The sequence below is a fragment of the Miscanthus floridulus genome, chromosome 1 (assembly GCF_019320115.1).
Source record: "Miscanthus floridulus cultivar M001 chromosome 1, ASM1932011v1, whole genome shotgun sequence".
NCBI lineage: Eukaryota > Viridiplantae > Streptophyta > Magnoliopsida > Poales > Poaceae > Miscanthus > Miscanthus floridulus.
Window position 1 is genome coordinate 195,785,680 of NC_089580.1, and position 24,100 is coordinate 195,809,779.

Below are 24,100 nucleotides of genomic sequence, written 5' to 3' on the forward strand. Positions count from 1 at the left end.
TTTCGTACGTCACATCATACTTAACGAATCTAAATATAGACTGTTGTAAAGAAGACACCAAGATATCGTTATTGTCATCAACGAGCCTCAATATACGACAAGCAAGGTAACGTGCAGTGAGCTGATGATGATTTTCCTTCCCCCCTATTGTCTAGGCAAGTGTGGGGTTCGACAACTTTAGTTATCCTCCACTTGCCATCACTTTGTCTCTTTCGTGTATTTAACCTCCACATACAACCATTTTTATATATCACGTGGTATCTTAACTCCTGGTTCGAATGAGTGATGGTGTATGGCCTATAGTGGTACACAACATAGTTTTGAAGAAAGAGTTTTATCTCTGACATTGTGTTGAATATCATTCCCTTCCTAAGGGTTTCTTTCTCATGGTTATACAATGAATTTCTACACATCTGAAGACCGGTGTCACAAACTATTATATCCGTCATGCTGACATCCCTATAGTTCGAAACACTCCTGAAAGGTACGTTCTTGGACCTTAGTTGCTCAAGCTCAGTCGCTGTATAAGGTGGTGGTGTCATATACTGCTGTGCTTCGCTAATTCTAGCCCATGAATCATAGGGGGTATCATTTGCAGCCAAATCTATGACTAGTCTACCCTGAACCTAGATACCATGCAAAACCTCAGTTGATACTGGTAATAACATAGTATGAACCGGTACTAGCATGTCATCAGCCGGTGTTGGTATAGCATATGTACATCCTTGGTCATCATTAGAATCGTCTGAATCACTGCTAACTATATCATCGATCCTGTCCTCCTGCTCCTTCTCTTTCCGTTTGGAATCATTCACATCGAAGTCATTGCTTATACAACCTACTACAGTTGAATGAAACTGCTCCTATGTCAACTGACCGTCCAAATCCATGTTATCCTGAGTTACTTCTCCTTCAACCCCTAATTCTTGGTCATTGCCTTCAAAACCATCAATGAACGGGCCGTCCTGAACACCCTGCATCCTATACCCATTCTCCACCACCATCTCAGCCATAGGCACATTGGAATCTTAAAGAACCCTAGTGTAGCGGGACCAGTGAGCAGGGTCGCACAAGGGCACGAGAACATAGTGTGCACTAGTCTTCTCATTATCAAACCTCCCATTCAATGTGAAATCATCGTTAAATTTTGCATTCAAACGGACACAAAGATCGTTGAACCTAGGAGGTTCATCAAACCATTCCAATTCTTCCTACATATCCTTAAACATACCATCTTCTCTCCCAACACTTCCTTCATACAAAACTCTAACACAACAATCCATCTGCAAAAGCATTTCAAAAAATTTCATGAAGTCATCGAAATCATCGTACATAATGTCCATAGTAATATTAATACATATTCTAACTATAACTATACTAACTAATCTAATATTAACATCTATACAAGACTAACTACAACAACTAATTAGACTAAATCCAATATATAACTAGACTCAATAACTATACTAACTAAACTACATATACTAACTTACTATATTATCTATCCTAACTAAACTAACTAACTTTACTGACTATATTTTAATAATTTTACTAACTTTATTAACTATACTAACTATATTAGGGGAGTACCTCGCTGCAGCGCGCTAGACCAGGCCAGGAGGCACGAGCGCAGGCCTCGGCAGGCAGCCGCCGTGCGTGGCCGGAGGGGGTGGCGCGCCGGCGTGCGGGCGCAGCGGCCGTGCCGTGCTCGACAGCGGGCTGGCTGGCGCGGGCGCGGCGGTCAGGCGGCCTTGCTGCGCTGCTCAGGCAACGACGGTTGCTTAGCCACTGGCGGACGCGCGATGCGACGTGAGTTTTATTTGGCTCTGCCGCGCCACGGATCAGGACGCGGCAGTGCCGCGCCAAGATTGGTGGCGCGGCAGGTCCTGCCCCGTCAGCGATTCTGGTCGCCGCCACGTCAACCCTCTACCGCGCCACCATGCATGGCGCGACACGTGCATTTGACCGCGTCAGGGAAATAGGCGCAGCCAAAAGTGTTAGTTTTTTTTAAAAACGGACCGTATTAGATTTAAAATTAATTTTTAAAAAGTGTTAAAATTAAAAAAAAAATCGCGTTCGCATGCACCAGCGGGGGGAGGCCGGGAACAGACGCGTGCGCTGATGTGGAGCGGCCGCGGCGGTTGGCGGTTGCGAGTTGCGACGCAACTAGGTAGCCCTCCGGGCGTCCGGGGGACGGTAAAATTTCAGCGTTCGTGCAGTGCATTGCATGCAGTGCAATCGTGCGTGGCGACTGGCGAGACAAACCAGGCAAAGGATGGATGGACCGAACGGTGAACCAAGAGACTGCAACCGCGAACTGGCTAGCTTTCGGTCGGCCAGTGGGGGGATCCATGGGACGGACAAGGCAGGGTGGTTCGGACGTTCAGGTGGCCATTGAACAACGAGGATGGTCTGGAGGCGACTAGAGCACTAGTGGCAGACGAGTAGGCAGTAGCAGCGCATAGCAGGAAGGATTGCCATTTTTTACTCCCGTTTAAAACCTACCGTATTTAGCTAAAACAGGTTTAAAATATAGATAGAGATCCAAACAACCACTAAGGTCTTGTTTAGTTGGGCGAAATTTGGGAATTTGGCTACTCTAGCACTTTTGTTTTTATTTGACAATTAGTATTCAATCATGGACTAATTAGGCTCAAAACGTTCGTCTCGCGATTTCCAACCAAACTGTGCAATTAGTTTTTTTTCGTCTACATTTAATACTCCATGCACGTATCGCATGATTCAATATGATGGCTACTGTAGCAGTTTTTGGAATTTTTTTTTGAAACTAAACAAGGCCTAAAAGCACGCAACACGAATGTGTCCCGAAGCAATTCTTTGCCCCGTATCTCAAGAAGTCAATCTATCTCAATTTTAAATAATAAGTTTATAAAAAATAGTATACTTATTTGTATGTATCTTTAAATATGTTTACTATTAAAAAAAGAAAAAAGTCTACTTAACCTCCCACCTATCAACCATGGTCTACTTCACCCCCAAACTATAAAACCGTCTATTTTATCCCCTGAACTTTTCAAAACCGTCTATTTTACCCCCCGGGCGGTTTTCGACAGTGGTTTGCTACAGTAACTGTGGTTTGCTACAGTGATGCTGGTTTTGTCTTTTTCTTTTTTATTTATTTCTGGTGAATCTTTAAAAAATTATAGTAAATCATAGAAAAATTATAAAATGGAAAATCTAATTTTGTTGGACTCCACATGAGTAGATCTACACAATGAACATATAATATGATATGCTTTAGTACAAATTTTTTGCTGTAGTTTTAGATTAATTGGAAAATCTAATTTTGTCTGTAATTAATTGGGCCGGCTGTGGATCCGCGACTCGGCCTTTGACGCGGGCCGCAAAGGGAAGAGGAGCCTGCAGACGTGTCCGGTGTCCCTGCCGTTGGCGGTGAAGAGGCAGAGACAGGAGGAATTGACGGGCTTATGTCAGTATTTTTCAGCATCAGTCGACTTATCGCTACCAGCCGAACAGCTTGGCGGCGACGGCTTGGCTGGAGCCTTGGAAGGCGGAGATGGACGAGTAGGTGAGGAAGGCGGACGAGGTGGAGGATGCGTATCGTTGTGTGTGAGGACGTGAGCGGATTCCCGAGGAGGTGCTGCTGTCCCGGGAGCAGTACAAGACAAGAGACGAGTGTCCAGTGGACACGAGGCGACGAAGTGGGGTTGAGGACACGAGACGAGGAGAGGAGTGGAGTGGAGGAGGACACGAGGTGGGTTCCGTCCGGCCCACTCCCAGGATATACCGCCACTCCCCTTCCCTCTCCTCCCTTCTCCGCCACGAGTCATCCGCCGCAGCCATGGGGACGGAGACGGAGCATCAGGACAGCAGCCTCCAATACGACGGCCTCGTGGTGGTGCCAGCGCCGCGCCCGCGCAAGGGGCTCGCCTCCTGGGCGCTCGACCTGCTCGAGTCCCTCGTCGTGCGCCTCGGCCACGACAAGACCAAGCCGCTCCACTGGCTCTCCGGCAACTTCGCCCCCGTCGTCGAGGAGACCCCGCCGGCCCCAAACCTCACCGTCCGCGGACACCTCCCGGTACCATTTCCATCTCTGATCTCTCCCTCTCTTCTTCTCCGCCAAAGCAACTATTCTCCTCCGTCCCAAAATAGATAACTCTAGAATCTTGAGTAGATTAACCGACTTTATAGGTACTTTTGAGTTTTGACACAAAAAAAGTAGACTATGAAAATATATTATTTATATATCACTCCTAGAAGTTGATTTATTTTGGGACCGAGGGATTAATATTTCTACTACTACATGTATGTATCGTCAAAATACTTCATTTTTGTGTGTTTCCTTTGTTTCCACACAAAAATTTCCTGTCACAGTGTCACGAATTCAGATTCTCAGGCTCCTTGTATAAACAAACAAAAACATTGACCTGTGCTGTTGTGCGCCCTTTAACCAGACCCAATACAATACTCCTACTAGTACCTTGCCATGACACTGGTAGTCAACAGGTATGAGTATGAAACATTGGAGCACAATACTCCTTTTACCAGTAGATGTACTCTTCAAGTCAACTAAAAACTATCTTAAACTAATGAATCTTAGGCTACAGCACTCTGTAGCAATCACCTTTAATTTAATGAATCTTCCCTTATAAAAGGAACGACTTTAAATGCAATAATAAAAATTGGCTTTCTTTGAGACAACTCCCTTTAGGAATGACATTTTCGTTATGCAGTCATGTGTTTGCTAGATTGTTCATATCTCCTTTTGTTGTCTCACTATTATTTTTTGGACATCTATCTACAGGAGTGCTTGAATGGAGAGTTTGTCAGGGTTGGGCCTAATCCAAAGTTTGTCCCTGTTGCCGGGTATCACTGGTATTGACTCTTACTTGACAACTTCCCTTTTCCTTAGAGACACCGTCGTAGTCACTGCTCCACTTTTCTGTAAAAGCCTAAAAGGTTAAACACCATTTTGCAGTTCCAATCCAAGGGCATTTAATCACATATTGTATAGTGTTACTAAAGCATAAGATTCTACATGGCTATATAATTCCAGAAGGGTTCGTTCATAGATGTGCATTCACGCATCTTCCTTAATTTACGCATAAGTGTGTACTGCTGTGGTTATAGTTACTTATTTGTTTGTAATGCAAATTCCATTCCTATTTCCCAATATTTAAGTGTAAATTTTGTAACTAACTACTTGTTTTTCAATTTTGTTTATGCAGGTTTGATGGAGATGGGTATGTGGTACTTCCCAAAATACCAAAGTTCTAGCAGTACATTCGTTCTGTCCTGCTGCCACTTGTTTCATTCATGTATATTTGATTCTTTACAGCGGCATAGAATTAGAACAATTCTATTATCACAAAATTCTCTTCATACACAATTGCAGCTGGTGACAGGAAAACATAATAAATGTAATGCCCAATGATACATGCAATTGCAGATGAACAATTTAAGACGTAGGTTATGTATTTTGATTGTTCAGTGCTCATCAGAAAAGAGAACGTGAAGAAACATAGCTATAACCATGTCCGTAGTCAAAGAATTTAAAAGAATTATCAGGATGTAATGAAGAAAGACAGGCTCATCAGAAAAGAGAACATGAAGAAACATAGTTATAAACATGTCCATAGTCAAAGAATTTAAAAGATTTATCAGGATGTAATGAAGAAAGACATGTGAATACAAAAATGCAAGAGGTCACACTAATATTTCATGGTGCACTAACTGTGATGCCATCTTCATTTTGTCTAATAGGATGATTCATGCCATGCGTATTAAAGATGGAAAAGCTTCCTATGTATCAAGATATGTAAAGACTGCTCGCCTCAAACAAGAAGAGTATTTTGGTGGAGCGAAGTTTATGAAGGTAAAATTACTTGTTTCATTCAAAACCTAAGCATTTTATTAACAAATTACCATTTGACGCTGTAACGCCTACTTATCTCCATCTCCAAAGTTTGTTCTTTTTAGCTAACTAACTAATGTGTGATGTGTGACTAGGGTTCTGAATACATACTAGGCATAAGCTTATTTTGGTCCACCATTTTGCTATGGAAATATTTGTTCTGAAACTAGCTTAGATTTTAATGATATATCCAAAGTTCCAAATCGATGACTATCGTCTTGGGGTATGCTCATTTGTTTTGGTTATTTCCTCTACTTATAAATTGTCATATCTTCATGTCGACTTATTATGTGATGTCATCTTCGTTTCTTTGCTGCTATATTGATGGCATGTTTGAATTTCAGAGCATATTTTATTCTTTGTTATGGCATCAATTAGTAGACAATGTATCATAGAAATGATGTTTAGATCTTACCATCTGACAGTTCAAGGATAATATTGATCCTAAAGTACTAATTCAAACCCTACAACTTTAGCTTTGACCATCAGTGTTATGTGCATGAATTACTGTTCACGCACGTGAATAGTACCTTTGTATTGTAGCATGAGGTTAGGGATGTTAGAATATCTATTATTTGTTAAGCTCCCATCTTATCTGGATTTGGTCTGTCAAATTTTTGGAGGCTGCCACCCTTTGTAATTGATCAAACAATGAAGAGTCAATTTAGCTATTTAAGCCTTTCCAGTGTCTAGTCTAATTCCTCTCCTAGTAGCCAGCTCCACCCAGCTGTCCTCCTTTACAATCAGCTTCCTACAAAATGGTGCATGCACGTGATTATTCCCTCTCTCAATTATTTGCAGATTGGAGACCTGAAGGGGTTTTTTGGATTGTTTATGGTCCAAATGCAGCAACTTCGGAAAAAATTCAAAGTCTTGGATTTTACCTATGGATTTGGGACAGGTACCACCTTAGCTTATGATGTGTCTGTTAAATATCATGTCTAATTAAGGGCATTGTTGTATGCGACGTAAATCTACAATTGTTTCACGAGCAATTGCTTGTGGGGTGATATTTTGGTTTTCTGATGCCTTCCTTTTTCCAGCTAATACTGCACTTATATATCATCATGGTAAACTCATGGCCTTGTCAGAAGCAGATAAGCCATGTAAGTTCTCAACCCATTATCACATTCTTTTTTGTGGACATTCCCTGTTGGAAAGGCACCTAACTTCTGTGTATAAATAAAATTGGTAAATTTCCCCCCAAAATTTTGCACTATTGTTATGTTCTTGTGGCTAACAAGAAGTGACAATGAAGAAATCATATGCTAAAACCTGTGTGACAGTACAAAAATAAACAATATGTAGAATTCACTATTTGAGATAATGTTCCACTATGCAAGGCATGCAGGGGACACATTGATTCATCTGTGCCATGCAGCTATAGAGGGTAAAGAATATAATAGGAGTTCAGGTTGAAGAAAGATACAAATATGGAAATAATGACAATCAGTTTCATATTCGGCACTGTCTGTATTGATTGTCTGCTCCCCAAAAAAAATTCGTTTATAGTAGGATTTAAATCACCAAGCACATTTACCACAACAAAAAGACGTCACACTGTGTAAGACAGATTTGCCATAGGAATCTTGAAAATCTTTTCCGATGGCACATTCTGCTTGCAACTATGCAGAGATCACATCCTGATTTTTACACACTATTGCAATCTTTTGTTATCCACAGACCACACACATCCATTGCAGTAATTATGCTAATGCAGAACATGTTTTCCACATTTTTAGATGTTGTTAAGGTCCTTGAAGATGGAGACTTGCAGACTCTTGGCTTGTTGGATTATGACAAAAGGTTGAAACATTCTTTCACTGCCCATCCAAAGGTTGATCCTTTTACAGGTAAATTACATTGGCTCAGTACTATTTCTTGATTTCCCTCTGATTTCTGACAACTTTTAATGTTTGTATTTACCCTCCTTTTAGATGAAATGTTCACATTCGGATATTCACATGAACCTCCATACTGTACATACCGTGTGATTACCAAAGACGGAGCTATGCTTGATCCTGTGCCAATAACAATACCAGAATCTGTAATGATGCATGACTTTGCCATCACGGAGAATTACTCTATTTTTATGGACCTCCCTTTGTTGTTCCGACCAAAGGTGAGCACAGAAAACCTTCTTTGCATTTTCTTTCTGTGCTACTTATTTACATTTAGCTGATGGATGTTCTAGTTGATTCCTATTAATGCAGTCGGGAAATGCTTCAAACCTGTTTTCATAACTAGATCATTATTGTTTTATATTATTGTATACAGGAAATGGTGAAGAACGGTGAGTTTATCTTCAAGTTTGATCCTACAAAGAAAGCTCGTTTTGGTATTCTCCCACGCTATGCAAAGGATGACAAACTCATTAGATGGTTTGAACTCCCTAATTGCTTCATATTCCATAATGGTACGGCGTCTTTAGCTTTCTGCTGAAACTCTTAATGTATGGCCTTTTTAGATTTTTGTCGAACCCTGTCTTCTTTTCTTTCTTTCTTTTTTTGCAAACTTGTGCTTCTACCTTTAGGAGCTTCTGATAGAATTATGTCAGAAGAACAGGACTCAAGCTAGATCAGTTTCCAGTTACTGTGCTTGAGTATGCAATTCCATGTATTTCTTAGTTTGAGCTGATCTTTGATAACATGTGTTGTCACAGCTAATGCTTGGGAAGAGGGTGATGAAGTTGTTCTCATTACCTGCCGTCTTGAGAACCCAGATTTGGACAAAGTGAATGGACATCAAAATGACAAGCTCGAAAACTTCGGGAATGAGCTGTATATACCTGTAATCTTGATCTATATTTTTGTTATGAAGTAATGCAGTGCTTGCCATTTTTCTAATGCTAATATTTTAGGTACGAGATGAGATTCAACATGAAATCGGGCGCTGCTTCACAAAAGCAACTGTCTGTTTCTGCTGTGGATTTTCCTCGTGTTAATGAGAGCTATACTGGCAGGTACCTCTATTGGATATTTTTGATTCAGTTAGCATTGATTCTTTTGTTGGAGTGAAAGCACGATTACTGTCAATTTCATTTTTTTCAATTTTCCTCTGTGGTAGATATTCTATGAACTGAACTTCATTAAAGAATCTAGTTAGATGCTTCCAGAAGCTCTGAGGATTTCTAATTTTCCACTTGTTGAAAACAGAAAGCAGCGGTATGTCTACTGCACGATACTTGACAGCATTGCGAAGGTGACTGGCATCATAAAATTTGATCTGCATGCTGAACCGGAGAGTGGTAAGAAAGAACTTGAAGTGGGAGGAAATATACAAGGCATATATGACCTGGGACCTGGTAGATTCGGTTCAGAGGCGATTTTTGTTCCCAAGCAGCCAGGTGTATCTGGAGAAGAAGACGATGGCTATCTGATATTCTTTGTACACGACGAAAATACAGGGTACTCTATTCCTTGGCTCTGCATCCTCTTATCCCTGCATATATTGCCATTCATAGAAGGCCTGAAGTGTCTAATAGACAATCGTTTTGATGATGTCGATAACTCAAGAAGCCAACATATGCCTCTTGCTCTTAATATTTCAATTTGACGATTGCAATTTGATTCCACATGTGTTCTTGTGGATGCAGGAAATCCGAAGTAAACGTTATAGATGCGAAGACAATGTCTGCTGATCCAGTTGCAGTGGTTGAGCTTCCTAATAGGGTTCCTTATGGATTCCATGCCTTCTTTGTAACTGAGGTAATACCTACTTTTTCTTAGCATCCGTTCTGCAGTATTGTACTTTGCTATAGCATCTCTGGCTATATTGCTGAGAGAGCCTTCAAACAAGGTTAATTTATTGTCTATGCATCAAAATTGAAAAATGCAAAACTGTAAAAGTAGGAGTGGTTATTATTAGTATATTTCAAACTGTGTGGTGGTTTGAGCAGTATGTTCTGCTTGGTGTTTGGCGACAGGACCAACTGGCTCAACAAGCTGAGGGGCAGTGAAGATACGGATTCATCACCTGCAGATTCTGCACACGTGGGTACACGTTGGAAAATACTGTAGGAGCTAAACTCTGAAACGGCAATGTATATGTGTCTGTCTGGTAAATACAATGGAGCTAGCCTGTGAGCCTGGACTTAAATAAAACTCTTAAAAATCAATGGGTTGATATAAATACCCCTTCACACATGTATGTATAGGACAAGTTGAGGAAGTTTATTACAGTCCTGATTGATTGCAAAATGCTTAGTCTGTTGCATGCTCTGTCTGTGGTGGCACAACTACGTTCACAATAGTACAAGTACGTCATCATACTGCCTCGCCGTCGCCGGACGCCGGTGTAAGATTACAACGATGCAAGCGATTCATCACTCATCAGGCTACTCTAGAGCAACGGTCACAGCATATCATAGGCCGTTGTGGTAGGCTCATGCGTCTCCCTGTACCATACGTGAGGCGACGCAGTGCTGGTAGTATTTGGCCTTGTTGTGGTCGGTGATGCCCTGCCCCTGGCTGGCTGGCTCACCAGTCACCACGGCCAGCGCAGCGTGCGGCCGGCGTCCTGTGGGCGGCCACCGCTGCCAGCTCCCCAACGCGCCCGTTGCAGCCGCAGTCGTCGCTCGGGCTTTGCCGCCTTCCGCACCAAGCGCGACAGGATGGACAGGGCTCCGAGGGCCAGCGCGGCCGAGTGCCGACACGGCGGCGCCCGTCGCGAGCAGCCAGCCAAGCTAGCAGCACCGAGGGGACGTCGGGACGAGGAGCAAGGAGCGTCAGGCCAGCGAGGATGAGGAGTGGTCGGCGAGCACCAGGAGCGCGCCGGTGGTGGCGCGCTGCTTGCCGTGAGCATGGTCCGCCTTATGTATGAGAAATTCTAGTAAGAAAAGTCTAGTCCAACAATTCTTAAAGAAGAAGGGCTTAGGCAAAGAAGATTTACATCGATATCGGCCTGTGGACTTAGAAGTGGGATTCCTTATTTCTTTACGAGTAAAACTTACAGGCTTTGAGAAAGAAAGTCTCACTCAGTATATATCTTATCTTATGTGTAAGTGTTCTTGGTTGGCCCTTACCTGGAGCAAAGCAGCTTCTTACCTTAGTCATTCGGTCGCGAGCAAGACCTCGTGGGAGTTGCGAGCAAGACTTATATCGTGGGACAAGATTTCATGACTTACGAGAATAGTAAGGAAAATAAAGTATAGAGAAAAGAAGCGACCTGCTAAGTTCCTAAAAAAGAGTGATTCCGAGCCGAAGATTCTATGCTTTTCTTTTGGGAGACGGTAATGAGCCTTACCAAGGCCAGAGGTAGGATCATCGGATGCAATTGCAATTATGCAAAGCAATGAAGAAACCGAACTGCCTTTCCTCTAGTGCGACGCATGAAGAGTACTTACCTCCGTTCGATTCATATACTAAAAATTAATTAATTCTGGGACACGCTGCGAAATATCAAAGCTCATGGCTCCCCAAAATGAGCAATCAAAGCAACAGCAAACAGAGATCATATATACGCAAAAAATAGAAGGAAAAAATGAGACCGTACATGAATACATGATTAAACACACGTGTACCTTCCCTCCAGTCCTCTTCGACACGTGCTAAGACTGTCCTCCAGCATCCAAACCCAAAATAAGTAGTAAGAAACCCAAAATAAGTAGCAAGAAACATAAAATCAGCCTCCAACAGAGTACCTATACGGAATACCTATTTTAGGTTATCTGAGAGGCACAACCCAAATATAGACATCTTATCTTCTGAAAACCCATTTGCAGAAAAAAATTTCTTTTGAGTCTTGTTTATTGGAAAAGATACCGAATAAATATTAAACATTTTACCTGTAGCACTGCCTAAAGAATAAATATTAAACATTTTACCTGTAGCACTACCTAAAGAATAAATAGGTCTTTTGTGTGCCTAAGCCACGGTAGACGCGGTCCCGAGGCCCAGCTTGACCAACGCGTACGAGACGAACGCTGCAAACGCTGCAATGATGACTGAGGTGAGCTAATAAAAATCACGAGCAGAAGGCACCAGTCGCCAAGGCGCTCGCCGGCGTAAACCACGTGAGTCCCCGTGTGTGATGTGTACGCCAGTGCCTACGTCGGCTTCTTGTGCAAAAGAAAAGCCGAGGAAGACGACGACACGAGAGACCGAGGTGGAAAGGGAGTGGGCCGTACCGCGCAATCAAACGTGAGGGCTGCTCAATGCCAACGCGCGCCGTGCCCAGTGCCCACCACGCCGTCGCCTCCACCGTAGGCGAGCCCACCCAGCAAAGCAGTGGCCCGACGCGGGCCTCGGCGCGGCAGCTAGCAGGGCAACCCGACGCCACACACGCCTGCTGTTCCCGTGCACGCATGCAGGTGATGTGCCGCAGCTACCGCGGGGCTCCTATTAAAACCCAAGCACATGCTATGCTACCAGCAAACGCCGCAGCGCCGCTGCGGCAGCAGCATCTCACGGCAAGCTCACCTCACCTCACCCCCACCTCTGCAAGCAAAGCTCCGGTCCGGCCTCCGGATCAGGATCACACTGACCCCCGCGAGGCGTGCCGGCGTCCAGTGCCTGCGTCGAGGGAGCCTTGGCTAGCTCGAAACAGCCAGCCACCACCATGCTTGTGAGGAGTGCCTCCACGCCGGTCCTCGGCGCGCTGCACCCCTCCGGCAGCCACTCGCCGGCGGTGTCCTCTCCGGCCGTCCGCTTCCCCGAGTCGCCGGCGGCCGCCTACCACCCACCGCCCATCTCCTGCCACCTGGCCGGGCCCGGATCCGGGTCCGACCACGAGCGCTCGCGCGTCGGCATGCGCCGCACGTGCTCCGAGGACAACCTCGCGTCTCTGGCCGGCGTCCGCGCGGACGACCACCACCACCTCCCTCCGTCCGGGAAGGGGGCGCTCCGGGCGCGGCCGGTGCCGCTCGAGACCATCCAGTGGTTCAGGGGCCGGCAGGCGTCCACCGACGACGAAGATGAGGAGGACTACGATGACGAGGAGGACGCGTACGAGGTGGAGCGGGAGCTGCGCTTCGGCCAGTTCAGCTTTGCCGGCGGCGGCACCGGCAGCACCTACTCGCAGGAACACCCGCTGTTCCTGGCCAGGGGCCTCGGCATCGACCGCCTCGGCTCGGGCCTCCTCAGCGCCGACGGCGGCGGCGCCGGGTTTGGTGGCAGCGATGGTGGCGGCGGCAGTAACTTGGTGGCGTCGGGGAACGGAGGGGACCGCTCCGGCATCGAGATGCACTACAAGAAGATGATCGAGGAGGACCCCTGCAACGGCCTCTTCTTGAGGAACTATGCACAGTTCCTGTACCAGGTAAAGCACAAAAGCAAGCACCAGTCTCGTTCCGTTCCTGCAGAGCCGTTCGTTCTAGTGTCAATCTGCTGGGCATGGCATGCAGGTCCTCATCTACTTCACGGAACTTTTCAGCGAACGAATAATATTTTTCTCTAAAAAAATCAACATAAACATAAGTTTAAGTTAAATTTCAGTGAAGCGAACAGGTCTTAAAAAAATAACCTTTTTTTGTTTCTGAATTCTGACGGCGGCACCTGCACATTGGGTTTCAGGTGAAAGGGGACTACAGGAGGGCAGAGGAGTACTACTCCCGTGCGATACTGGCCGACCCCGACGACGGCGAGCTCCTGTCGGAGTACGCCAAGCTGGTCTGGGATGTGCACCGCGACGAGGAGCGCGCCTCCAGCTACTTCGAGCGGGCGGCCAAGGCGTCCCCGCAGAACAGCCACGTCCTCGCCGCGCACGCCGCGTTCCTGTGGGACACGGACGACGACGAAGAGGGCGGCGGCGACGTGCTCAGCAGCTACGTGGGGTTCAAACAGCCTGCGCACTCGTCGACTCTGGCTTCGGCGACAACCTGAACAGAACAGCCTCTCAAATCGTCTCTGAACTATGAAGTGAATGAATGGAGGTAGCTAGCATGATAGTGGCCTGTGCTCGTCTCTGTAGCTTATCAATAATACTAGCGAACATAGGCCTAGTGCAGCGTATGTCTACTTATGTTTGTTTCAACAATGAGCAAGCAGATTCCATACTCTCTTACAGCCTGTTCGTTTCGTCGTAAACGATCGTAGATTATTTACTGCTACCTGGTTTGGCGTGAGAGAAAAATATTATTCCAGCTTATAATCCACGATCGTATACGAGCAAGTCTCTTTGGGAGCTTAACCTTGATCTGTTGTTAATCTCTCTAGTATGCTTATATTATCTGAAGATGCAAAGCTACTCTGCTGCTATACAGAGAACTGAGAGAAGGTTCAGTTGTGCTATACAGAGTCTGTAGCCATGCAATGATTTTGCGAGCGAGTTCGGGTACTGTGCTGCTGCAGATAATTCTGCCAATCGGTTCTTCAGGTTACTGTTACTCCCATGCATTCTGCATCGCTTAATACTGACATAGGCCACATCGATCCCACGGAAACAAATTTGATTGTCCGATAAAGGCCATGTTCGCTTCTCTTATAATTCGCCTTTTTTTAGCTTATTTTTTTCAGCCAGGACAATGTTTTTCTCTCACAACAAATCAGCCAGAACAGTGTTTCGGTTTGTTTTTTCAGCGAAGCAAACGGGGCCAAAAGCCTATCTTCATTATTGACACTTCGTGGCAATGCTCAATTCTGATTTCTGAAGCAACGTGTTCACGTCAACGACAATGGAGTCTGAAACTCATCAATAAAGTTTCAGGCAACACATTCAGCGTAAAGCCTCTCTTTGAAAGCGTCCTTGTACTTCTGTGTCCTGGCATTGAGATATTTGCAGGATACCATAAATATCAAGCCTATAAAAATCCAGAACTGGTGGCGCAGGACGAGCAGCAGCACCAGCACGAACTACAAGACGGATCCTTGCTAGGATTGGTTTTCACACCGCCGCATCTATCTTTCGTTGAGAATTTTCATGTTACTGTACTGCTTCACAGATATGCAGTAAAATTTTGTTCCAAATTAGGGTGTGTTTAGTTCCATCAAATTTTCAACTTTGACACTATACAAAAAGAAGATTCTCCGTCACATCAAATTTGCGGTACATGTATGGAGTACTAAATGTTGACAAAATCAAAAACTAATTGCACAGTTTGGTTGTACTTTACGAGACGAACGTTTTAAGCCTAATTAGTCAACGATTGGACAATTATTACCAAATAAAAACAAAATTTCACTGTGAATCTGCCGCCGCCGAATCAGGCCAACTAAACGAGGGCTTATTACCAACAGTTGCACAGAGCAATTCAAATGAAGTGCCAACAGGATCAGTAGTGATCAAAGTGCCCAGGGCAATCAAATCCAAAAGTGTCCTGCATAAATTCAGTATTTTGGTTCACCTTTCTTGGATGCTCTGTTCACAGAAAGCAGGTTACTCAATGTGATGTACTTGATCTCACAACAACTAAGGGCATGTTTAGTTCCTAAAAATTTTTGCACAGTACCCATCACATCGAATCTTGCGGCACATGCATGGAGTACTAAATATAGACGAAAAAAAACTAATTGCACAGTTGGGTGAGAAATCGCGAGACGAAACTTTCGAACCAAATTAGTCCATAATTAGACACTAATTGTCAAATACAAACAAAAGTGCTACAGTAGTCAAAACCCAAAATTTTTTGCATCTAAACGCGCCCTAACCATTTTCTTTTGTCTTAGATTGTGTGGACACAGGGAAACCGAGCTATGTCCCTAGGACGATAAACATTTTGTTTAATGAGATTAATTCGATGGAGAGGGCTAGGTAAAAGAAAAAATGTTGCAAAAATAACAAGCACACACTCTACATGCATCAAGTCGTTGCTCTAAAGCTGAAATACCATGCAGCAAGGTCTTGCCTGAAAAACACTGCAATATCAACTTATCTGCTGGTCTTTTTCCAGTATCTTAAGACAAAAAAGAAGAAGCTTCGTCACTAATTCATCACCTTTAATTATCATCACGAAGTTCGTCATGCACAGAAAATGTTTTCAGAGATGATCATGAATAAGATTTGTAACTTTAAACATGCAGCCACAGTTGTTAGCTAAGAAATGTAGACTCAATTTCAAGTTTCCACCATATGCTTTGCTCTAAATAAGCAATTTGTTTCACACCTTCCCACTGTGGCACCACGTAGCTAATTACACACCAGCCGAGTGGGATTTCAAGGCACTTCAGACTTGAACAAAACAACCCCCAAATCAGTCAATAATTGGTGGAAACATACCACAAACCTTTTGAGCCCAACAAAGGTTGTGCAAGGCAGCAATTGAAATTTTCAGGAAACATTGAATTAGACATGATTTTTTTTTATTTCGGTTAAAAGACAAAAAAAAAGGGTGTGGGGTCTGGGGAAGCCTCGCCTGTGCAATGCGAGGAGACCGCGACTCGAACCCGGGACCTTCCGGTCACAGGCGGTAAGACTCTACCGCTTGCACCAGGCCCGCCCACCAATAAAAAAATTTAGAGAAACAAGATATTCCAAATCAAAGATTCAATCAGAATAATATTCCTTGAATTTTACCAAAGATTCAATTATATTCAGTTATATAGATGGAAATTTAACTTCCAATTTGGTTGGGATGTGCCAGGCTCTGCCAGCAGTGCAACAGTGTCAGTGTTTTGGACCAGCAGACCCTCAACTGACTAGTGAAAATGTACTGCGTGCCCCTAACCTCGGATGGTGATGCAAAGAGACACAAGGTTTATACTGGTTCAGGCAATAGGTGCCCTACGTCCAGTCTGAGAGAGCGATCTTGTATTCCTTGCACCGAGGTGCTTATAGTAGGGGTTTACAAGCTGGGCGAGAGAGGGAGCTTGTCCCAGGTCTCTGCGTGGAGTGGCGTGAGTTGCTTGAGATGTTGATCTCTAGCAGTGAGGAAGCGTGTGTGTTACAGAGCAGTGTGCGTTGCTTGCATGTGTGTGTTCGTCTGTCTCTCTGTCTCCGATCCCCTAGAAGCGGCCCCGGTCACTCCCTTTTATAGTCGAAGGGAGGCACGGGGCGGTACATGGATTTGCTACGTGGTGTTTTGTGAGTAGAGGCGGCATGTCCGAGCCCTGTAACTTGTCACTGTGGCGGCATGGTCGGTGGAACGGCCTTGTCCACGGTGCACTGGAGCGACGTGCCGGTCACGCCCGATCCTGTGCGACGTGGGAGCTCCTGTGATGGCTTGACGTAGGGCATGGCGCATACTGTGGACGACGTGCCGGTCGCTGTATGTTGACAACGTAGAGAGCCGAGGCCCAGTTGGTGCAGAGGCTGAACCATTGTCGGGGGCTCAGCGGGCGTGAGTCTCGAGGCTACCAAGACCCCGAAGCGGATAGCCGAGGCTCGGATGGAGCATTTGGTCTTTGTTCGCTGATTCTGAGACTACAGAGACCCGGACTTGACTCTCCACACCATGCTGTCCTTGGAGCAAGTGGGGTTAGGCAGCACAGTGCAGCATGAATGTCAGTCGTGGACACAGTGCCAAGCACAGCGGCCGGTAACCCCTGCCCCATCCTGTCCCGGACGGCATGGCGTCGATGTGACTCACGTCTCATCGGCCACTCCGCTGTATCGAGCCGTCACTCGGTAGATGTCACGGGAGTGGTTGAACGTGCTAGTTGGACGTGACGTCCTGTCAGGGAAGTCGATCAAGGTGGAGGCGACGGGGTTGTTGCCGAGCCGGCCTTGAGCGAGGCGAAGAATCGGTACCTTGTTCGAGGCCTTACGGGCGGGGCCTCGGGTGAGGCGGAGAATCGGTACCTCGGGCGAGTCGAGGAATCGGTACCTCATCCGAGACCTTATGGGCGGGGCCTCGGGTGAGGCGGAGAATCGGTACCTCGGGCGAGTCGGGGAATCGGTACCTCGTCCGAGGCCTGACGGGCAGGGCCTCGGCGAGGCGGAGAATTGGTACCTCGGGTGAGTCGGGGAATCAGTACCTCGTCCGAGGCCTGACGGGTGGGGCCTCGGGCGAGGCAGAGAATTGGTTCCTCGTTCGAGGCCTCGTGGTTTGGGGCCTCGAGCGAGGCGGAGAGTCGGTTCCTCATCCGAGGCCTCGTGGTTTCGCTCTGGGCCGAGCCCACCTCGGGTGAGCTCGGATATTGTTCGAGGTGGGCCGAGCAGTCCAGTCGAGCCTCGGATAAGGTGGGGGTTTTGCCGGTGGTTGTTTCTTAGTTTTGATTTTTACAAGGTCTAAGCGATCTTTTTGGCTCTTGCTTAGGGGACCCCTTTTTATGGTACCCGACAGTAGCCCCCGAGCCTTGGGGAGAGTGTGAGCGCTCTTCCTGAGGTTTTGATGGGACTTGGCTTGCGGCAGCTCCTAGCGGGATGGTATTTCGTACTCGAGGCCTCGGTGGGTGTGCACGAGTGCACCCACCGGGTGTAGCCCCCGAGGCCCTGAAGGAGTGGATTTATTCCTCCAGGGGGCTTTTTCATGTTGAGCGAGGGGTTTTATCGCATTTGTCGAGCCCACGAGTGTGAGCTTGGGTCGCTGGGCCTCGGCTTGGTTGTAGGAAGAGCCCTCGAGCCTCTACTCGGTGCAAGAGGGCGATCAAGAGTTTCCCTGTTTTTTTTTTTTGCGCGGTCCTCGCGCATCCTTTTCGTTCGGAAGGAGGGGTGTTTATCGCGTTTGCCGAGCCGTCGAGTGCGAGCTCGGGTCATTGGGCCTCGGCTTGGTTGCAGGAAGAGCCCTCAAACCTTTGCTCGGTGCAAGAGGGCGATCAGGAGTTTCCCTATCTTTTTTGCGCGGTCCTCGCGTATCCTTTTCGTTCGGAAGGAGGGGTGTTTATCGCGTTTGCCGAGCCCTCGAGTGCGAGTTCAGGTCGCTGGGTCTCAGCTTGGTTGCAGGAAGAGCCCCCGAGCCTCTGCTTGGAGCAAGAGGACGATCAGGAGTTTTCCTATCTTTTTTGTGCGGCCCTCACGCATCCTTTTTATTCAGAAGGAGGGGTGGAGTATGCTAGGCTACCCTCGGTGGGCGCGAGTAGTGACACCTCCAGTGAGTTGTTACTGGGTAAGTCCGAGTGGAGGCCCGTGCCCCATTTGATAGGGGTCGGCTAGCGGTCCAGAGACGCACTCCAAAAGTACCAAAGGACTTCTCTAGTGGGTCCTAGGGCCGTTCGATTGGCCCCGGGGGCTCAGTGCCTCCCTACGGTGGGATTCCATTCAGAGACCTCCCTGTCAGTCTCGGACATGACTTAGGGCATCCCAAGCAATTGCTTGCTTGGGCCTCGGCCATGTACGGGCTCGCCCATAGTCATCCCTGACTCTGTTTGTCTTGGGGCGACTGTCGAGACCCTCGGGGGCCCAGCCTTCGAACCCCTAGACCATAACGGGCTCGGTGCCTAGTTCCTTAGTTTGAAAGGAATCGGGTTGGTTGCAGGAAGAGCCCCCGAGCCTCTGCTCAGAGCAAGAGGGTGATCAGGAGTTTCCCTATCTTTTTTGTGCAGCCCTCATGCATCCTTTTTGTTCGGAAGGAGGGGTGGAGTATGCTAGGCTACCCTCGGTGGGTGTGAGCAGTGATACCTCCGGTGAGCTGTTACCGGGTAAGTCCGAGTGGAGGCCCGTGCCCCATTCGATAGGGGTCGGCTAGCGGTCCAGAGATGCACTCCAAAAGTACTAGAGGGCTTCTCTAGTGGGTCCTAGGGCCGTTCGATTGGCCCTAGGGGCTCGGTGCCTCCCTACGGTGGGATCCCATTCAGAGACCTCCATGCCGATCTCGAACATGACTTAGGGCATCCCAAGCAATTGCTTGCTTGGGCCTCGGCCATGTACGGGCTCGCCCATAGTCATCCCTAACTCTGTTTGTCCTAGGGTGGCTATCGAGACCCTCGGGGGCCCAGCCTTCGAATCCTTAGACCGTAACGGGCTCGATGCCTAGTTCCTTCGTCTAAAAGGAATCGGGTGGGGGATATTCCCTTCCCATCGGCTGACGACGGTGGTTTGTGCCTTTTGAGGTGGTTCCTCGGGGAGACAGAACGGCGCCCTTGCTTTATTTGTTTTTCTTGCGTTCGACTCCTAACTCCCCGATGCGACACAGAGCTGGAGAAGAAGGCTTCCAGGGCGGCCGAGGCCTCTCAGGTTGAGGTCCAAAACTGGAAGGAGAAAGCCAAGGGTGAGTCTCATAGGCTCGCACCCTGTTTGGCTTGTTTTCTTTTGTGCTTAACCCCATCCCACTTGTCTTGGCGTAGGGTTGGAGAAGGAGGTCTCCCGGGCAGCTGAGGCCTCTGTTGAAGTGCAGGCGGTGCTCGAGGCCAAGATCCGGGAGCACAACACGCTGTAGAGCACTGCCTGTACCGCCTGCGAGGCCCTGGAGGTTGGGGGTCGAGTCGGGCAGCTCCCTCAGGAGCCGCTTGATCGCGTTGAGCGGCCGAGTCCACGAGCGGCTCCGGGGGGCGCTGCACACGGGCATCAAGCATGCCCTAGCCATCGTCTCCTCGCACTACGCCAGCATCGACCTCGAGGCCGTCAGCGACGGTTACATCATGGCCAAGGATGACGAGAAGGCTGAAGAGGAGGTCATGAAGCTGGTAGAGGCGGCTGAGGCCCCTAGCACGACGCTGGCCAGTTTGTTCGAAGAGGAGGTGGTTCCTCCTACGCCGACCGCCGACACTGGCGACCTGGAGTTTTGACCTGGGCCAAAGGGGCCATGTAAATAGATTAGGACTTTACATCATTGTATCATAACGCTTGTGGCCGTCGAGGCCTTTTTAAAGTACTTATGTGTATACGCGTTTTAATCGTTTTTATGGTATTTCTGAGCCTCTGCCCTCTGTCTCGTCTTTGAATATATCTCTTGCAAAAAACTTCCTCGGAGCCTAAGTTGCCCTTCAGGCAAAAGGTGGTGAGGGAGTTGCCATAGCCTAGAGGCATAGGCCATCTCATGGCTCGGCCGGCCTTTTGGCCCTGAGACAGACTTTTGGTCCTTAGGTTTTTTACAATCGATTTGTCAGAGCACGTGAGAGAGTTTGGCGTAGAATTTTTTTCAAAAAATGATTTCAAAAAATGACTAAAAAATGGTGTCTGGGACTTAGGGGGGTCCCCCCTTCTAGCCCCCGAGGGAGGCTTGGTTCTACAGAGGCAGAGTCGGGTCTCCCTTATAGCGTTATCGTAACGCCGATCCCCCATCGATGGGCTAGGGGGGTTTCTCGAAAAATTAGAACAACTAAAGAATGTTTTTTTAATGTATTTTGAGAAACAATGTATACAATGCTTGGAAATTTAAGGGTGAAGCGACGTAGCTATTCTATGTTCCAAGCGTTGGTGAGGATTTTGCCCTTCTCGTTGGCTAGCTTGTAGGTTCTAGGCTTTAGCACTTGGGCGACGATGTACGGCCCTTCCCATGGCGGGGTCAGCTTGTGACGGCCCTTATTGCTCTGCCTTAATCTCAGCACCAGGTCACCCACCTTCAGGTCTCAGCTTCGAATACGTCGGGCTTGATAGCGTCCTAGGGCTTGCTAGTACTTGGCCGAGTGTAGCAGCGCAACATCTCAGGCTTCCTCTAGTTGGTCGAGGGCGTCCTCGTGAGTAGTGCAGTTGCTCTGCTCGTTGTAGGCCTATAGCCTTAGGGAACCATACTCCAAGTCAGTGGGGAGGATGGCTTCGGCTCCATAGACTAGGAAGAACGGTGTGAACCCCGTGGCTCGGCTCGGAGTGTTCCTCAGGCTCCAGATGACCGACGGGAGTTCGACAAGCCATTTCTTGCTAAATTTCTTTAACCAGTTGTATATTCTTGGCTTGAGGCCCTATAGGATCATGCCGTTGGTACATTCTACTTGGCCATTTGTCCTAGGGTGTCCTACGGCCGACCAGGCCACACGGATGTGGTGGTCATCGCAGAACATCAAGAACTTGTGGCCGGTGAATTGTGTCCCATTGTCAGTGATGATGGTGTTTGGAACCCTGAACCTGTGGATGATATCAGTGAAGAATAGCACCGCTTGCTCGGATTTGATTCGAGTGATCGGACAAGCCTTGATCCACTTGGAGAACTTGTCGATCGCTACCAGCAAATGGGTATAGCCCCCGGGGGCCTTCTGCAGAGGCCCAACCATGTCCAGCCCCCACACGACGAATGGCCATGTAATGGGGATGGTTTAGAGGGCTTGGGCTAGGAGGTGTGTCTACCGCGTGTAGTACTGGCATCCCTCGCAGGAGCGTACCTGCTTGGTGGCATCAGCAATCGCCGTTGGCCAGTAGAACCCTTGGCGGAAGGCGTTTCCGACGAGCGTTCGAGGCGCTGCATGGTGCCCGTAGGCCCCCGCATGCAAGTCCCAAAGTAGGGCTTGGCCTGCCTCGGTGATGATGCATCGTTGTAGGACGCCAGATGGGCTTCGCCTGTACAACTTGTCGTTGCTGAGGACGTAAGTTTTGGCTCGTCGCGCAAGCCATCAGGCTTTAGTCCTATCTACAGAAAGCTCTCCTCGAATGAGGCAATCAAGGAATGGGACTCGCCAGTCCGTGCCTTGGTCGGCCTCGGGAGGCTCCGTGTTGATTTCCATGACCTCGGGCTCGGCCGCAGGGGTCTCGGTGATAGAGGGAGCCTCAAGCCCTATGGTGGGCTCGACGGGTGGGCCCTCTTCTGCCGTCGAGGCATAGTCAATGGAAGGCTTGTGGAGGTCTCTGGCGAAGATGTTCGAGGGGACTGGGGCCCATGCCGACGCCATCTTGGCCAGTTTGTCCGCGGCCTCGTTGAATTTTCACAGAATGTGGTTGAGTTCGAGGCCGTCGAACTTGTCTTCTAGGTGACGTACCAACTTGTAGTACACCTCCATTTTGGGGTCATAGCAGTTTGACTCCTTCATCACTTGATCAACGATGAGCTACGAATCGTCCCGTATGTCGAGACGCCGTACTCCAAGTTTGATGGCGATCTGCAAGCCGTTGATGAGGGCTTTGTACTCGGCTACATTGTTGGAGGCGGCGAAGTAGAGATGGATCATGTAGCGCATGTGCACTCCGAGGGGTGAGATGAAGAGCAGACCCGCACCTGCCCCGGTCTTCATTAGGGATCCGTCAAAGTACATGGTCTAGCATTCCACCTGAATTTGAGCAGGTGGCAGTTGGGTGTCGGTCCACTCGACCACAAAATTAGCTAAGACCTGGGATTTGATTGCTTTTCGAGGCGCAAAAGACAGGGCTTCCCCAATGAGTTCCACGGCTCACTTGGCTATTCTACCCGAGGCCTCCCGGTTCTAGATTATCTCTCCCAGAGAAAAAGACGACACCATGATCACCGGGTGGGACTCGAAGTAGTGACACAGCTTGCGTCGAGCCAAGACTATGGCGTAGATCAGCTTCTGGATGTGGGGGTAGCCTGTCTTAGTCTCAAAGAGCACCTCGCTGATGAAGTAAATAGGTCATTGGATGGGTAAAGCATGCCCCTCTTCCTGCCTCTCGACCACTATGGTCACGCTGACCACTTGGGTCGTTGCGGCGACATAGAGTAAGAGAGCCTCGCCCTTGGTCGATGGCACCAGGACAGGAGGATTGGAGAGCAGTGCTTTGAGCTTGGTGAGGGCTTCTTCGTCCTCGGGGGTCCAGGAAAAGCATTCGGATTTTCTCAAGAGGCGGTACAGAGGCAAGCCTTTTTCGCCAAGGCGCGAGATGAAGCGGCTTAGGGCTGTAAGGCATCTCATAACCCTCTGCACTCCCTTGAGGTCTTGTATTGGTCCCATGTTGGTCACAGCCGAGACCTTCTCTGGGTTGGCCTCGATGCCGTGCTCCGAGACTATGAATCCCAAGAGCATGCCTCGGGGGACCCTAAAGACACACTTCTCGGGGTTGAGCCTGATGCCCTTCTCTCTAAGGCATTTGAAGGCTATCTCCAAGTCGTTGACGAGATCACTGGCCTTTCTGGACTTGACCATGATGTCGTCCACGTAGGCCTCAACGGTTCACCCGATGTGCTCGCTAAAGACCTGGGTCATGCACCGCTGGTATGTGGCCCCTACGTTTCTAAGGTCGAATGGCATAGTCACATAGCAGTACATGCCGAATGGGGTGATGAAAGAAGTCACAAGCTGGTCGGATTCTTTCATCTTGATTTGATGGTAACCAGAATACGCATCAAGGAAAGATAGGGTTTCGCATCCCGCAGTGGAGTCAATGATTTGGTCGATTCGAGGTAATGGGAATGGGACTTTTGGACATGCCTTATTCAAACTGGTGTAGTCTACACACATCCTCCACTTCCCATTTTTCTTCTTAACTAATACAGGATTAGCTAACCACTCTGGATGGGACACTTCCTTGATGAATCCGGCCACCAAAAGCTTCTGCACCTCCTCGCCGATGGCC

At 47.9% G+C, this 24,100-nt stretch overlaps 2 protein-coding genes across 2 annotated transcripts; both read left to right on the plus strand.

Annotated features, from left to right (window-relative positions):
- The first annotated feature begins 3,698 nt into the window (after positions 1–3,698).
- Positions 3,699–10,095, plus strand: LOC136449448 (carotenoid 9,10(9',10')-cleavage dioxygenase-like). Its single transcript, XM_066449476.1, has 14 exons — positions 3,699–4,060; positions 4,787–4,857; positions 5,211–5,225; positions 5,746–5,857; positions 6,698–6,797; positions 6,940–7,002; positions 7,639–7,749; positions 7,834–8,018; positions 8,174–8,312; positions 8,559–8,676; positions 8,757–8,858; positions 9,052–9,303; positions 9,492–9,603; positions 9,822–10,095. The coding sequence occupies exons 1-14, from the start codon at positions 3,824–3,826 to the stop codon at positions 9,852–9,854; spliced, it is 1,650 nt and encodes a 549-aa protein (XP_066305573.1). The 5' UTR covers positions 3,699–3,823; the 3' UTR covers positions 9,855–10,095.
- Positions 10,096–11,905: 1,810 nt separating this feature from the next.
- LOC136508075 (uncharacterized) lies at positions 11,906–14,124 on the plus strand. The gene is made up of 2 exons (XM_066502688.1): positions 11,906–13,153; positions 13,408–14,124. Exons 1-2 carry the CDS (start codon positions 12,455–12,457, stop codon positions 13,714–13,716), a joined length of 1,008 nt encoding a protein of 335 aa, XP_066358785.1. The 5' UTR covers positions 11,906–12,454; the 3' UTR covers positions 13,717–14,124.
- Positions 14,125–24,100: the final 9,976 nt, after the last annotated feature.